The 17,674-nt window shown below is 43.7% G+C and overlaps 1 protein-coding gene across 1 annotated transcript in view; it reads right to left on the reverse strand.

Annotated features, from left to right (window-relative positions):
- Positions 1-985: 985 nt before the first annotated feature.
- Positions 986-17,674, reverse strand: part of ADPRHL1 (ADP-ribosylhydrolase like 1) — a 58,207-nt gene continuing 41,518 nt past the window's right edge. Inside the window, exons 4-7 of the mRNA XM_056555817.1 lie at positions 14,480-14,620; positions 12,013-12,137; positions 11,368-11,500; positions 986-1,880 (exon numbers count right to left, since the gene is read on the reverse strand). Coding sequence (XP_056411792.1) covers positions 1,723-1,880; positions 11,368-11,500; positions 12,013-12,137; positions 14,480-14,620 — 557 coding nt within the window. The 3' untranslated portion in view covers positions 986-1,722. The remainder of the gene's footprint in view (positions 1,881-11,367; positions 11,501-12,012; positions 12,138-14,479; positions 14,621-17,674) is intronic.

A 17,674-nucleotide genomic window follows, 5' to 3' on the forward strand; every position in this document is an offset into this window, starting at 1 on the left:
TAGTTATTAGCTTCTGAAGTTGAGTTGCTGTTTTCTGTCTAACTGCTTTTCTGATGACTCACGTCCCGGGAGCTGTCCAGCTCCTATGGGGATATTTTCCCATCATGCACCGCTCCCGGGACGTGACATCATAAATGAGCAGTTAGACAGAAAACTTCAGAAGTTAATAACTATTGGAAGGATTAAGATTTTTTAATAGAATTAATTTACAAATCTGTTTAACTTTCCGGAGCCAGTTGATATATATCAAAAAGTTTTTGCCTGGAATACCCCTTTAAGGTCAGTGCTGTTCAATTCACATTCCCCCTTTGCATATGCATGCTTCTGAATGCAGATCAGTGCTCAAATTGGAGGGTTATGTATGCATCATTCCATCCATCAACATCAGCGGATTATCATTGCATAGTTTATGCATACTTAACAAGTGAGATCATACAATGACAAACTTCTATATATGTATCAGTGATTTCATATATTTAGTAAGGAAAAAGAAAATGTGGTAGGATTTATTATATACAGATATCCATTCTACTGAAATGTTAGCAGAAATCAGGTACAGGTGTAATATCTTACTTTAAGCATTACAGTAATTTTAGACAATGGCTGTAGCGTTGCAATACTCTCTCTTTATAGATGTTATGAGTCATGCACATTCATATGTTTTTATTTATGTTGTATATGGTTCTGACTAACTGTTGCAACAGGTAAATATATAGAGTGGTCCCTCAACATACGATGGTAATCCGTTCCAAATGGACCATCGTTTGTTGAGACCATTGTATGTTGAGGGATCCGTGCAATGTAAAGTAAAGGAAATGGTCTTCAACCTGCGGACCTCCAGATGTTGCAAAACTACAGCTCCCAGCATGCCCGGACAGCCAACGGCCACGGACCGTTGCACGCCCACTGGCGCTTCGTCAGGCCGTATACGGCCTGACGAAGCGCCAGTGGGCGTGCAACGGTCCGTGGCCACATCTGAGCTCTCCCCTGCCTCGTTCCATCTCTGCCCGTTCCCGTACTATGGACTAACCGGATTTTCCGCCGTTGGCTACTACAACTGTACAGCTGGGTGAGTGACTCGCCTTTTCTATTTGTGGATCGTTTGTTTGGAACTAGGACTGTTTACAGGCTGGAGCACCTCCCGGTATTTTGGCTCTGTGCAGCTGAATGCCATTGCACCTTTGTTCTGATAATGGACTGATTGATAGTGCCCATCCTATTGTCATGTGTGGTTCACTTATGTAAAGTTACATGCAACTGGAATACATGCTATTTGGAAAATGGGAAAATGGGAAAAGTAATGTAGTGTTGAAATGTTGTGCCGACCTCCTGGGCACTGCAAACTTTCTTGTATTCGTAGCTTGAACAGACTGAAAATGCAAGCAAACTAAATGCATCTGTCTTGGAATCCTTAATTAATACAAAAACTGTGCACCAAGTATTGAACAACCCATATTCTAAGCAACATCTCTGGGAGTTATACAGCAGCACATGCAACAGATACATTTTTCCCGCATGCATGCAATTCAGTAATGAGTTCTCTACTTATATGACTTATATCTGAGGTAGGATGACTAGTGTAATTGGCCAAAAAACCTAAATGAATATAAGAACTACATATAAAAACAATATAGAAAATGTAACACCCCCTTACAGGTGCACATTATAACACTGCTAATGTATTTTTCCTTTTTCAGCATTAATAAATTGAAAATAGCAGGTTTACTTTTCTTTTGAAGATACTTGATAGAGCTTCTCGCCCAAATACTGGAGCCTCTCTTTTAGTTCAATCTCCTGGTATAGACCCTTGGGTACATTGTTTATACCATACAGCAACCCGAAGAGGCACCCAGCAATAGATCCAGTAGCAGCGCTTTCTCCTGCAACAAAAATGTAATGTTCTATATAAACAGCGTAATTATACATAGTGACATAAAGATGTACAATGGATAATAAAATCAGCTTGCTACATGCAAACATAAGGTGGATATATTTCTGCCCTTAATGTGGGGTTACTAAAGGAGTTGTCTGTTTAGGAAACGCATTTTCAAATACCTTTTTATTCCAAATCTGAGATTTAAGATTTTACTAGGCTTTTCTCAACAAAAATAAATGAAAGCAGTACTCTATGAAAAAAGCTAGCAATTGGTTCCAATGCCAAAATGTCATCTTTAAAATGGAAAAAAAATTAAAATGTAGTTTAAAGAAAGATAACCAGATAACTAATACAAATAAAGCAGTTCCATTCATATTAGTGTGAGAGATAGTCATTGACAACAACAAAAAAGTACCATAAATGAGTTGTTGGAATAAAACTAAACTTCATACAGAGTGTGATCACAATACTAGTGCAAGAGGATAAGTTTATTGGGGAAAATAAGTTAAAAGAAGGCTGGGCCAGTGTTACGCCTAGCGCTCCGGGTCCCCGCTCCTCCCCGGAGCGCTCACGGCGTCTTTCTCCCTGCAGCTCCCCGGTCAGTCCCGCTGACCGGGAGCGCTGCACTGTCATGGCCGTTGGGGATGCGATTCGCACAGCGGGACGCGCCCGCTCGCGAATCGCATCCCAGGTCACTTACCCGTTCCCGTCCCCTGCTGTCATGTGCTGGCGCGCGCGGCTCCGCTCTCTAGGGCGCGCGCGCGCCAGCTCCCTGAGACTTAAAGGGCCAGTGCACCAATGATTGGTGCCTGGTCCAATCAGCTTAATTGGCTTCCACCTGGTCCCTGACTATATCTAACCTCCTCCCATGCACTCCCTTGCCGGATCTTGTTGCCCTTGTGCCTAGTGAAAGCGTTTTGTGTGTCTAAAGCCTGTGTACCAGAACTTCTGCTATCCACCCTGACTACGAACCTTGCCGCCTGCCCCCGACCTTCTGCTACGTCCGACCTTGCTTCTGTCTACTCCCTTGTACCTCGCCTATCATCAGCAGTCAGAGAGGTGAGCCGTTGCTAGTGGATACGACCTGGTCACTACCGCCGCAGCAAGACCATCCCGCTTTGCGGCGGGCTCTGGTGAAAACCAGTAGTGACTTAGAACCGGTCCACTAGCACGGTCCACGCCTATCCCTCTCTGGCACAGAGGATCCACCTCCTGCCAGCCGGCATCGTGACAGTAGATCCGGCCATGGATCCCGCTGACGTCCCTCTGCCTTATATCTCTGATATCACCACGGTGGTCGCCCAGCAATCCCGACAGATCGCCCATCTAACCCACCAGCTGTCGGAAGTGTTCACCATTGTGCACCAACTTCAGTCGCAACTTCAGCAGCAATCATCTCCTCCGCCAGCTCCTGCACCCCTTCCGCAGCGAGTGGCCACTCCTAGCCTCCGCCTGTCCTTGCCGGACAAATTTAATGGGGACTCTAAGTTTTGCCGTGGCTTCCTTTCGCAATGTTCCCTGCACATGGAGATGATGTCGGACCAGTTTCCTACTGAAAGGTCTAAGGTGGCTTTCGTAGTCAGCCTTCTGTCTGGAAAAGCCCTGTCATGGGCCACACCGCTCTGGGACCGCAATGACCCCGTCACTGCCTCTGTACACTCCTTCTTCTCGGAAATTCGAAGTGTCTTTGAGGAACCTGCCCGAGCCTCTTCTGCTGAAACTGCCCTGCTGAACCTGGTCCAGGGTAATTCTTCCGTTGGCGAGTACGCCATACAATTCCGTACTCTTGCTTCTGAACTATCCTGGAATAATGAGGCCCTCTGCGCGACCTTTAAAAAAGGCCTATCCAGCAACATTAAAGATGTTCTGGCCGCACGAGAAACTCCTGCTAACCTGCATGAACTCATTCATCTAGCCACTCGCATTGACATGCGTTTTTCTGAGAGACATCAAGAGCTCCGCCAGGAAAAAGACTTAGATCTCTGGACACCTCTCCCACAGTCTCCACTGCAATCTGCGCCTAGGCCTCCCGCCGAGGAAGCCATGCAAGTGGATCGGTCTCGCCTGACCCTGGAAGAGAGGAATCGCCGTAAGGAAGAGAATCTTTGTCTGTACTGTGCCAGTACCGAACATTTTTTGGTGGATTGCCCTATCCGTCCTCCACGTCTGGGAAACGCACGCTCGCACCCAGCTCTCGTGGGTGTGGCGTCTCTTGATGCTAAGTCGGCTTCTCCACGTCTCACGGTGCCTGTACGGATTTCTACTTCAGCCAGCTCTTCCCTCTCAGCCGTGGCCTGCCTGGACTCTGGTGCTTCTGGGAATTTTATTCGGGAGTCCTTGGTGAATAAATTCCGCATTCCGGTGACCCGTCTTGTCAAGCCACTCCACATTTCCGCGGTCAACGGAGCCAGGTTGGATTGCACCGTGCGTTACCGCACGAAGCCCCTCCTAATGTGCATCGGACCTCATCGCGAGAAAATTGAATTTTTGGTCCTTCCCAATTGCACTTCCGAAATTCTCCTTGGACTACCCTGGCTTCTACACCATTCCCCAACCCTGGACTGGTCCACTGGGGAGATCAAGAGTTGGGGTCCCTCTTGTTCCAAGGACTGCCTTAAACCAGTTCCCAGTACTCCCTGCCGTGACCCTGTGGTTCCTCCTGTATCTGGTCCCCCTAAGGTCGTTAGGGACTCTGCCTGCCACGGAAAATGCCTCTCCCCCCCTCCCAGTCCCTTCAGGCAAGCCTCTGTGTCCCCTCATGGCTCCCGTCCTTGTGTCTCCCTGCCCCGTGCCAAGCTTCACCCTCTGCCCTCCCTCCCCATTCCTACTCCTGCTGTACTGCCTGTCATTGAGGAAACCATCCTTTCCTTCCCGGTGTCCTCATCCCAGGGGAGGCAGTCACCGGACAAAAAAAAGGGGAGACCTAAGGGGGGGGGGTACTGTTACGCCTAGCGCTCCGGGTCCCCGCTCCTCCCCGGAGCGCTCACGGCGTCTTTCTCCCTGCAGCTCCCCGGTCAGTCCCGCTGACCGGGAGCGCTGCACTGTCATGGCCGTTGGGGATGCGATTCGCACAGCGGGACGCGCCCGCTCGCGAATCGCATCCCAGGTCACTTACCCGTTCCCGTCCCCTGCTGTCATGTGCTGGCGCGCGCGGCTCCGCTCTCTAGGGCGCGCGCGCGCCAGCTCCCTGAGACTTAAAGGGCCAGTGCACCAATGATTGGTGCCTGGTCCAATCAGCTTAATTGGCTTCCACCTGGTCCCTGACTATATCTAACCTCCTCCCATGCACTCCCTTGCCGGATCTTGTTGCCCTTGTGCCTAGTGAAAGCGTTTTGTGTGTCTAAAGCCTGTGTACCAGAACTTCTGCTATCCACCCTGACTACGAACCTTGCCGCCTGCCCCCGACCTTCTGCTACGTCCGACCTTGCTTCTGTCTACTCCCTTGTACCTCGCCTATCATCAGCAGTCAGAGAGGTGAGCCGTTGCTAGTGGATACGACCTGGTCACTACCGCCGCAGCAAGACCATCCCGCTTTGCGGCGGGCTCTGGTGAAAACCAGTAGTGACTTAGAACCGGTCCACTAGCACGGTCCACGCCTATCCCTCTCTGGCACAGAGGATCCACCTCCTGCCAGCCGGCATCGTGACAGCCAGTTCTAGCCTGGATACAAAATAAGATACGGTAAGGTATGGACAGGGCCACCATCAGAGCAGTACAGGCAGCGCTGCTGTCAGGGGCCCAGACCAGATGAACTATATAAAGCTGCCTGCTTTGTCACCCACCCACTGCACTTCACACTGCATGTTAGTAAAAAGAACATGACCCTTGGGAGAGCTAAAATCATGAAAGCCTTCCTCTCCTCCTACCCTGTCTGGACTGTGCAGGACCTCCCTGCTTAGAAGCTCCTGAGCTCAACACTGCCCTACACTGTTGTCCTGTTGACCTATAGGCTCCCTGCTAGTCTCCCCATATAAGCCCTGTATGGAGCTAGCTCTCTCTTTTTGCTCACAAGTCTTTGCTGAGGTCAAGTCGACTCCTAGGGAGTGTCCAGAGTCATAGGAGGCCTCAAGTCCAGTCTGCAGCCACAAGCAGCTACAGGTAAGCCACAATCTCAGTATTGTCAGTCATCAGTCAAGTCAGTCACAGTCATCATTTGTCAAGTCAACATGGCCTGCATTAAATTGGACATATCTACTACAAGTCCCAGCAAGCTCTTAAGGTCTCTGAGTCACTGGTCACCTCTGTGGGCCCTGGCTGAACTGTATAGACTTTACCATCTGTCTACCCTCAGTAAAACTACCATTATCCGTAACTTTATTATTTCCGGAGTCATTATTGCCCCCATGCCTAGCCCAGGATCTAGCGGTATACCTTCAGGTGGTATCGAGGATAAACCACACCCTGGCATCACAAATACAAGCGGTTAATGCCATCTGCCCCTAGGGTAATTCCATCTGCCTTCTGCATCAGCATCACACCCCCATACCACAAGTGTCTGCAATCAATGTACTGTATGTTATAGTCCCCTATGGGGGCTATAACATTGCAAAAAAAAAGTGTAAAAATTTTTTTAATAAATGTGATTTAACCCCTTCCCGAATAAAAGTTTGAATCACCCTCTTTTTCCAATTAAAAAAAATGATGTCAATAAAAATAAATATAATGACGTACACGTAAAAAAAAGATCCAAAGTTGTCACTTTTTATAAAATAAAAAAGTGAAGAAAAAGTCAGATCAAAACAAAAATGGTACCGATAAAACCTTCAGATCACGGCGCAAAAAATTAGCCCTCATGCATCCCTGTATGCGGAAAATAAAAAGTTATAGGGTAAGAAAAGGACATTTTTAAACATATAAATTTTCGTGCATGTTGTTATGATTTTTTCCAAAAGTAAAACAAAATCAAGCCTATATAATTAGGGTATCATTTTAATAGTATGGACCTACAGAATAAAGATAAGGTGTCATTTTTACCGAAAAATGCACTATATAGAAATGGAAGCCCCCATAAGTAAAAAAATTGCGTTTTTGTTTTTTTCTTCTTCAATTTTGTCCCACAAATATTTTTATTTTCGGTTTTGCCATAGATTTTTGGGTAAAATAATTGATGTCATTACAAAGTAGAATTGATGGTGCAAAAAACAAGCCATCATATGGGTCTGTAGGTACAAAATTGAAAGGGTTATGATTTTTAAAATGTAAGGAGGAAAAACGAAAGTGCAAAAACGGAAAAATGTTGAGTCCTTAAGGGGTTAATGATTAGATTTGAATAACTTTTCTAATATACTTTATGTGTAAAATTAACCCCTAAAAGGAGTCCTCCTTTTGGTCCTGCCTGCATTCCTACTCGCAGATTGTCTGATGCAGCCGTCTGGCAGAGACAAAAGTCATGAAATGCAGATGGGAGCTCAGCTCAGCACAGTGTATAGAGCTGACTGTAATGCCATAATGCCTTCAGTGCAGATACCTGGGCAGAGCTGACACACTGTAGGGTTCAGTGCTGAGAGCTGGAGTGTGTGTGTGTTCTCAGCCAATCACAGCCCATCTGACACTGAACTGCTCTCAGCTGTTTGTAGCAGGAAGTTCTCCCCAGCAGGGCTTCAATGATGTCACACCTGCTGGGGAAGCCTCTTCCCAGTCTGTGGAGATGACTGAGAGTGAGCCTAAGATACAGCACAATATCAAGGTACAAAACCAAAACATAATAAAATTATGGGGCAGGGGGTGGTTTATCATGATGGGGAAGTGAACTCGGAGGACTAAAAAGTTTATTAACATCATGATAGGTACTCTTTAAAGTAAATGCAAACTGTAACTTTCCCACTTCTACTGCTTTTGACTTGGCTTTTGCTACAACCAGGTTGGAGGAGCTGGAAGTAAGGAGATGGGACAGCCCCTTTAGCTGTCAGGTCCTTTTTTGGTCCCTTTAAGTGTCAAATTTTGCATATAGTTTTTGCTGTAAACTGCAAAGGATATGATCTAAATTAAAACAGAAGTTTTGTTTTACTATTGTGTGGTGTCCCAGTGTTCAGGTGGTTGTTACTGCCAAGGTGTTGAAACATTTACCACAAGGCCTCCATACTGTCATTGGATCACAAACAGAACCTGAATACATCCCTAAAGGCAACATGGTTCCAGTCCATAGCAGTCCATATGATGATAGGGACAGCTCAGGTCACAAAACATGCCTAGAACACTCTCCAATAGAAGTCTATGACTCATCTTCAAACGCCAGTCTCCTATGGTCCATTTGGCAAGTTGTAAAGCAAATCTACAGAGCAGAGCAGCAGCTTAGGCAAGATAAATTGCGTCCATAATGATGAACAGAAAATAAAAATAAAAACTACAATCAGAAAATAAAAATACAGTATTTTTCGCCCTATAGGACGCACCGGCGTATAAGAGGCACCCAATTTATAGGTGCAAAATCTAAAAAAATAAAGATTTTGAACCCAATAGTGGTCTTCAACCTGCGGACCTCCAGATGTTGCAAAACTACAACTCCCAGCATGCCCGGACAGCCGTTGGCTGTCCGGGCATGCTGGGAGTTGTAGTTTTGCAACATCTGGAGGTCCGCAGATTGAAGACCACTGCATAGGAGGTAACACTCACGTGTCCCCGCCGCTCCGGACCCGTCACCGCTGCCCTGGATGTCGCTCCATCGCTGTCGCCGTGTCCCCGTCGCTCCGGAACGTCTCTGCTGCCGGCCGGGTATCCTCGCTCTCCGTCGCCGCCATCACGTCGTTACGCACGCCGACGCACGTACGCGACGACGTGGAAGGAGAGCGCCGGCCATACAGGGGATCACTGAACGGAGAAGACACCGAGGAGGCAGGTAAGGTCCCTTCCGGTGTCCAGTAAGCACTAACCCGGCTATTCAGTCGGGCTGTTCGGGACCGCCGCGGTGAAATCGCGGCGGTCCCGAACAACCCGACTGAACAGCCGGGTTAGTGTCACTTTCCCTTCAGACGCGGCGGTCAGCTTTGATCGCCGCGTCTGAAGGGTTAATACAGGGCATCACCACGATCGGTGATGTCCTGTATTAGCCGCGGGGCCGGCCGCGATAGGTGTGTATTCGCCGTATAAGACGCACCGACTTTTCCCCCCCAGTTTTGGGGAAGAAAAAGTGCGTTTTATACGGCGAAAAATACGGTAGGTTAAAAAAATTTAATAAAAAATGACACTCACTATGTTATGATACACCATAATACTTCATTGAATTGAACACTTCTTGCCAGACATGTATATAACTAGCAAGTCTTAGAATTGATCATTGAAGTATGTACTGTATATTCAGATGGTTAATCCAAGTGCTATGGGTCATGTTAGAAAGAAAGGAACAAAGTCAGGCCATCTAGAATAATAAAAACTACTGTGTAAGGCAAGATAAAGACATTGGACCTCATGTATATAAAATATAGTCATGAGCCAACTCTCCCAGCATGTCTAGGAGAATCCTCTGCATTTTTAAACACAATCCTTGACAAAAATCCCACACTTGGGGCTCACCTACACTATGGATCTTCCGCTGGCTGAATGTCTACTTACAGTGGGCTCTGACAGGTGTTTGGTGGTAGGACTGCGCGGACATTGCTGTCTCCATAGGCGGCCATGGAGTCTCAGCAGAATTCTGCTCAAAGAATGAATATACTTTTGGCTGGCAAAATTCCACTGCAGCAATTCCAAAGTCTAAACAGAGCAGCAGAATCCCATAAAAAATGGAATTCCACTGTTGTAATGTCCACATGTGGGTGAGCCCCCCACGCTAAATAATTTGATTAAGATTCCACATGGATTCTGTCTCCAAATCTGCATGTAATCTGGGCCCCATTGATTTTAAAGTAAAATCTGTGACAAATTGCATACATGTTACTTTTTAAGTGGGATTCTAATTTTGCTTTAAGAATTGACATGTAAATTCCTGACAGGGATTTTGTGAGAAATGATGTCTTGTACTTTAAAAATTCTGTTCCAAAACTGCTTTTACCATGATGTGATGAGGGTCTGATGAGCAATCTAGTCTTGGGTCAATTTAAGGATCTGCTGATCTGCTTCAGATTTGAAGTTGTGAAATCCACAGTTGCGGATTTGAAGTTGTAAAATCTGTAACCTCGGATCCACAACTGCAGATTTTACAAGGCAATTCTTATGTACTTTTGACTGCTTTGTAAAATCTGCAACTGCAATTGTGGAGAGGGCTGGTTTGGGGTCTGTATTAAGGAGAGATCTGGTCTGGTCTGGGTAAAGGGTTCTGTTTTGTGATCTGTATTAACCCCTAGATAAAACAGGACATACATATACACCATGGACACCTTGCACTTAAAGCACAAGACCATACGTGTACACCCTGCAGTGTTTACTGTTTAAAAGAGAGTGCAGGTGCTGCGCTCGTTTCTTAAACAATCAGTGATGGCTGCTATCAGCAGGCGGGAATCACCACTAATGACGGACATCAGCGATCATGCTAATGTATGCAATTAACTCTTTAGATGTCATGATCAATGCCGATCACAGCATTTAATGGATAAAAATAAAGGTGCCTGTTGGTTTGGAACACTCATTGGACCCCAAATCACAATTGTAAGGGTCTGATGAGTTAAAATTGTGGTTGGAGGTCTTCTCCTTACCTCCATGCCACAGATTGTCACTCTTCTGATACAGTCTGCCTCAGGCAGACTGTACTAGCAGAATGCCCATATCACTGTATAATGATATGCTTTGGCATAGCATTGTGCAGTACAAGCAATCAAATGATTGCTTATAATAGTCCCCGGTGGGGACTTAAAAAGCATGAAGTAAGTAAATGTAACCATTCTCCATGTTGAAAAATAAACAATAAATAAACATAGTTAGTATTACCGTGTGCAGAATTGTCCAAACAATTATGATATGATCCAGCATGGTTAACAGGGTAAACATTAAAAAATAGCAAGTGCAAGAATTGCTGATTCTTGCTTAAATCATATATAAGAAAAAAAATGAATAAAAAGTGGCCAAAAAGTCCCATCAAAACAAAAATTGTACTGACAAAAACAACAGATCACACGACAAATACTTATTTTGTTACAAAAGTTTTTTGTTTTTTTAAAGCACTACACTCATAGAAAAGCATGTAAACATGGGTATTGTTGTAATTGAATTGACCCACAGAATAAAGATAACATGACAGTTTTACCATACATTGCATAAAAACAAAAACCCCAAAAGCTGCAGGTTTTTTTTTTTCAATTCCTCCCTACAAATAATATATATTTTTTTGTTTTGTCATAAATTTTATGGTAAAATGAAATGTGTCATTACAAAGTACAAATTGTAGCTCAAAAAACAAGCCCCATATAGCTCTGTGGATACAAAAATAAAAGAGTTACGTCTCTTAAAAGGAGAATAAAAATTTTAAAAACTAAACTTGGCTGTGTCCTTAAGGGGATAAAGTGGGATGTTTAGGGTCTTTATTAAGGTGGTCGGGTCTGAGGTCTGACACAGTCACTTACCTCCATGGAACATGGCTCGACCACAAAGCTCACTCCAATCTCCGCCAGCCCCTAATAGAGCATCATATGCAATCATTGGTGCATCATGTCCTCTTCTTCCTCCACGACCCTCTGAGCTCCATTTCTTATATGTCTATGTATTAAATGTTACATATTAGATTCCTCACCTTGGCTGGGATACTTAAAAAGAACAACAACCTTTTATGGTACTTGCATTCTTTATAGTCTGCCTTTTTTTATTTTATTTTTGAAAATATGCAATATTACATTTGTTAATAATTGATCATAAATTAACTTAATATTGCCTTACAGCTTCACTCACTGTCATTTGAAACAACTTTTGACATGTTGCCCATTCCTGAGACCAGTTGCTAGTACGAGTCCTAAGGCAGTGAAATGCGGGCTCCACTGCCTCGCTGGCTGCCAAATCCAACTCATTCACTCCATTATAGTCTAAGGAGAATGAGTCAGGTTTGAGTGACAGCCAGGGAGGAAGCCATGTACTTTACCAGGCTGTAACTAGCGATCGCAACTTTTAACATTTCTGGGCAACATGTTAAAAGTAGGGGTATTCCAAGTAGTTTTTTTATTTTTTATTATGTGCTCACTGTGGTCAGAAAGTTATTGTGAAATGAACAGCCATACCTTGTCTCTCTCCTCAGCATCATACTTATCAGGAAATGTGGGCTTGTTCATATTTTCTTCAATTTCTCTTTCTTCCAAATAAAATTGCCATTTTGCTTCAAAGTAGAACCAATGCTCCTGGTATTCTATAAAATGAATTTCACATAGAGTAATATGATTGGCTAATCCTACAGTAGTTTTTATAATAGACAGTAGTGTAGCTATAGAAGTTGCTGTGATCACTCTTACAAGCTGGTTCTTAGGGCACGCCATGCTTACGCTATGATTACACTGAGGAAAATTGGCGGAATGTCAATTTGCATATTCTTCCAGTGCTAGGATCACTTTATAGACAGCAATGCATTTCCGAGCGGAATCCGCAGAAACAATAAACATGTTCATTGTTAATGTTCATTGTTAATTCCCTGGTTGAACTTGATGGACATATGTCTTTTTTCGACCGTACTAACTATGTAACTATGTAACTATGTAACTATGTAAATCAGGATTTTTGCAGCAAATGTGTCTTCTGTGGAAATTCTGTCATGGGTACATTGCATCAGAATCCCATTGAAATCAATGGGACTCTGCTGCAGCAGAATATCCAAGCGGAATATTTCCATGGAATTTTGCTTGAAAATTTTTCTGTGAGAACATCGCCTAACTCTTCGTAATGTTTTGGGCAGGCTGCTTCAAAAGCGCTCTGCCTGATCATAGACAACACTAGCTGACTATACATTCACAACTGCACAGCCTTACACCTACCTCTATGATCAGTGCACACAGAAAATAAGTAACAACCAAGGCAGTGTTGGCAGCATGAGGGGCGAGTAATACAATGGGATGCACTTATATTGATCCTTCCACAGCTCTTCAGCAAGGACCTTAGCCATTTAACTGTGCTAGATCACTAGGGATCCTTACATTAAAGGGGTATTCCAGGCCAAAACTTTTTTTTTTAATATATCAACTGGCTCCGGAAAGTTAAACAGATTTGTGAATTACTTCTATTAAAAAATCTTAATCCTTCCAATAGTTATGGGTCGCACCCCCCCCCCACAGACACGGCGCCACGGCAACAATGGACGCCGTTCACAGGTGCAGTGTGACGGCGTCATTGTTGCTGCTGTGGCGCCAGTGTCTGTGGGGAGGTGCGGCCCATAGACTGGTTTGAGTGGCATTGGGGCCGCTCTGCAAGTGGGTCGTTTCCCCCCCGTGGACACTGGTGTTGCGGCGGTGGTGGTCGCCGCCCAGTGCTACGCCATTTTATGCTAGGGACATTAGGGACCCACTCTAGATAGGTGGCCTTGACGTGGCAAGTGGGCTTGGTACTTTTTGATCAAAAAACGTATACTAACAACCTGTTAGTTTCTGATATTATGCTGAGAAGCAATTAGATCATTAGACAAGATTGTAGATGTGCGACCATGTCTGTTTCTTCTACCTGAATTCGCAGTATTGTTAGTAATGCCCTAAAACTTTTCAGGGGCCCCCTTTTGGATGGGGGCCCTGGGCAACTGCCCGGGATGCCCCGCCCTAACGCCGGCCCTGGTTTGGGGCAATTACTGCCAAGTTATATTTACACACCTTTTTATGTTTAGTAAAGTATAATTTAAACAAAATCTATAGTATAAACAAAAGAATAAACAACGACAAGCAAACACAGTTTCACATTTTTTAACATGGGGTGTGTGGCTTTATATGTTTCCATATAGTGGCAAATGTTAGGCTTTACATTCAGTTCATATACCCAATCACAATGGGGGAGATTTATTAAAACCTGTCCAGAGGAAAAGTTGCCCAGTTGCCCATTAGTGTTGCTCGCGAATATTCGCAATGCGAATTTTATTCGCGAATATCGCATATTCGCGAATTCGCGAATATTCGCGAATATAGCACTATATATTAGTAATTACGAATATTCGGGTTTTTTTTTTTCACAGTACACATCACAGTGATCATCCCTCTCTGCTTCCAGCTTGTGTGGTGTAAAGAAGGCTCTAATACTACTGTGTGAGACTGGTGTGCGAATTTTCTCACATGCGAAAATTTGCATATGCTAATTTTCGCATATGCGAATTTCCGCTTATGTTAATTTTGTATATGTTATTTTTTGCATATGTTAATTTTCGCACATGCGAATTTTCACATATGCGAAAATAAAACGAGAATATTACGAATATGCGAATATTCGCGAATATATGACAAATATTCGTCCATATATTCGTGAATATTCGCAAATTCGAATATGGCCTATGCCGCTCAACACTATTGCCCATTGCAACCAATCAGATTGCTGCTTTAATTTTTTTAAAAGGCCTCTGAAAAATGAAAGAAGCGATCTGATTGGTTGCTATGGACAACTCAGCAACTTTTCCTCTGGACAGCTTTTGATAAATCTTCCTCAATAAGAACACAGCATTAGTAAACATGCATCAATTTATTTTAAACAGCCCAAGTAACACATTAGCAAGAAATAATATCTTACCTGCCATATGACGAATGGTTTTCTTACAGTATTCTTCAGCCATTGGAATTACCGTTAGCATATCTCTTCCCCACTGAACCAGAGGCTTTCCTTGTATCGCGTAAGACGCAAACAATGCAGTGCAGAGTGATCCCAGGAATCCTGCATATTTGAATACAGTACAATATAGAGCCCATGAGCCAAATGCCAATTCACTTACATACACGTATTGGGGGAGATTCATCAAGGCCTGTGCTGAGGAAAAGTCGACCAGTTATCCATACCAACCAATCAGATGGCTTCTTTCATTTTTCAGAGGCCTTTTCAAAAATGAAGGCAGCTATGTTGGTTTCTATGGACAACTGGTCGACTTTTCCTCTGCCCAAGTTTTGATGAATCTCACCAATTGTCCTTATGTGACATGGCTAATCTAAAGGTGTGGTGAGTAGGGGTAGAACAGAATGAGTAGCAAGTTTGATAATTCTGACAGGCTTGCATGCTTCTGTTCAGGTTGCGCAAATGTCAGGTTTGTAGAGCCAGAAGCAAGGTTGTGTAAGTAGACTGAGGTGTATGTTGAGGGTTGTAGTATCATGCGGCAGGAGTGGTGCAATCCTTTAACACAATATATTTTCTCACAAACCACTACTTCAAATAAGCTGTCTTCTGTACACAAAACCCTGGGAAATAACACCTCTAAAGCCGGCGTTTATAGAAAACAACTTGAATTTTACTTCAGGTCCAATTTTAACACAGAAAAATTACACTTTGGAACACTTCTGATTGGTGATACAGTACTTGAGATACACTTGGTAGTTTAGAAGAAATTGGTAAATTGTTTATGGTCACAGTCCAGAAGTAATTTGCAGACATAAGATTTGGTTATTCTTAGACTTGTAGTTCTACTGAGATTTACATATGTCCAAAGATGAGTTTGGGGTCGGCACTACTGCACTGACAAACACAGCTGACCCGCCAGCTAGGAAAATGCTGTGCAGCTGATGGCTGCAAAACAGACGTAGTTCTCTTTCTGTCTGCACCCTCCATGTATGTTCTGTTGTAACCTTAATCTAAGTACAATAAAAGAAGATTGTTATATAATGTGAGTGCCTTTGGATTCTGATCATCTATTGACATCTACTGAGATTCAGACTAGTTTCTCCCTTGTTGTATTTGCTAGACTCGGAGGCTAGGATCTACCCTGTGTAATATACTGTATGTTCCCTATTTGTCGTAGCCCAGTATGTTCTTTACTACCTTGAGACCTAGTTGAAGGGTGCAGACTTTACTTGTGGCTGAAACTCTGCTCTAGCTTTATATCCTCCTTATCTGAGAAAGCTATCAAGGGTTTTCACTAGGGTGGTCCATGGTGAACTGTGCAGGAAACCCTTCCCTTATTTGTGTTTCTTTGGGTTATCTGAGACATGACTTTCTTTGAGTGCATCCAATAAGGAAATCCTCAGATTGACTAGTCCAGGTCCATAGGAATAGTCTTCCTTTGCAATCAGGCTGTTACAAATATGCATTTTCCCTGAATTCTGCCTCTTGTAGTACCTCTGTAGCAGGACACCCTAGGCAGGATTGACATGTTCTGGATCAGTGCTGGAATGTTGAAGATATAGGCAAACGCTCTCTGAAGATGAGAGAGCAGCAGGACAGATGTTTTCTCTTTCCTGGCCAAGGCCAGACTAAAACAAACATGTGTTTTTAGGATCAGGGCAGTCCTCAGCCTTAATTGGCTAAGGGGTGGAAATGTGGCAAATTACCAAAGCTTTCACAGTGAAAATAGACATTTGGGTTGTAAATACTAACCCCCTTACCTCTATTTATGCCCCAGGGCATGTATGCAATATGTTGAAACACAGAAATATAAATTTGTAATGTAATACACGTTAAAGAGATGGGCCTCAGCCTTTCAGAGACAGATTTTAGACAGAGCCGCAACCTTTGTGACTACAGCCACTCAAACAGTGTTCAGAGAAGCAGTAGGTGACTCTCGGATAACACAAAGGTATGTAAAAATACAAATACAGTACATAAATGTTTGTAACCTATTTATCTGTAAAATCAATATGAATGGGAATACACAATAATGGCCCTTATGTGTCAAAATGAGTGAGAGAAAAGCTGGAGTAATTTTCCCATGGCAGCCAATTGCAGTGAAAGCTGAGCTGTGATTTGCTGTGGCCAAATCTCTCCATTTTTTTCTCACACATTTTAATAAATTGGAGCCAATATCTATGTATACACTCATTGGCAAATAAAATAATGCACCTAGATGGAAGTGTTGTTTGCTACAAAACTCTTCAGCAGTTATGTCTCATGCAGATATGTAAATGATTACAGGTGTAGTCTGATTAAACTCAATTTTGACACAAGAGGGCAGAAGGCTAAGTTTCTACTTGGTTTTTTGTGCTGCGTTTTTGGAGATTTAAAATAAACACCTGAAAAAACACCAGTGCAATTTCCTGCCATTTTTTCATTTTCTGGCATTTTTTCATTTGTGTGGAAATTGCATTTTTGGTACCAGAAAAAAAAATATATATAAATAAAGGATGCAGCAGTGATGGAAAAAATTTTACTAAACGAAAGGTATACATTTTGAAACAAACTTTTTATTCTTTTTTAATAAAGTGTGTGTTTCACCTTTTTTTTCCCCTATTTTTTAAATTTTTTAGGTAGTACTACTACTCCCAGCATGGAACAAACTGTTCCACGATGGGAGTAGTAGTACCTGTACTATAGACATATCGCACCGGGTGTCAGTCTGACACCCGATGCCATCGTCCATTATATAGCAGAGATGCGGCTCTATACAGCGCTCCCATCTCTGTTCTGTACTCCGGCCAGTGATGTTAATAGAATATCACTCATTCATATTTCCCACCCAGAGTGGTGATTGGCCGGATGGTTGCAGCCAATCACAGCTCTGAGGGAAATATCAATGAATGAGTGGCCGGAGTATAGTGAGAGATGCGAGCGCTGTATACAGTCGCTCCATCAGATCACAGTGGATGTCAGTACAGATACCCACTGTGATCTGTTCTTACCTGCAGGTACTACTACTCTCAACATGGAGTACACTCTGCTCCATGCTGGGAGCTGTAGTACCTGCATTAATAGACAAATCGCAGCGAGTGTAACTTCTGACACCCGCTGCAATCTGTCTATTAATGCAGGTACTACAGCTCCCAGCAATGAGCAGAGTGTGCTCTGTGT

The sequence above is a fragment of the Hyla sarda genome, chromosome 2 (assembly GCF_029499605.1).
Source record: "Hyla sarda isolate aHylSar1 chromosome 2, aHylSar1.hap1, whole genome shotgun sequence".
NCBI classification, from domain to species: domain Eukaryota; kingdom Metazoa; phylum Chordata; class Amphibia; order Anura; family Hylidae; genus Hyla; species Hyla sarda.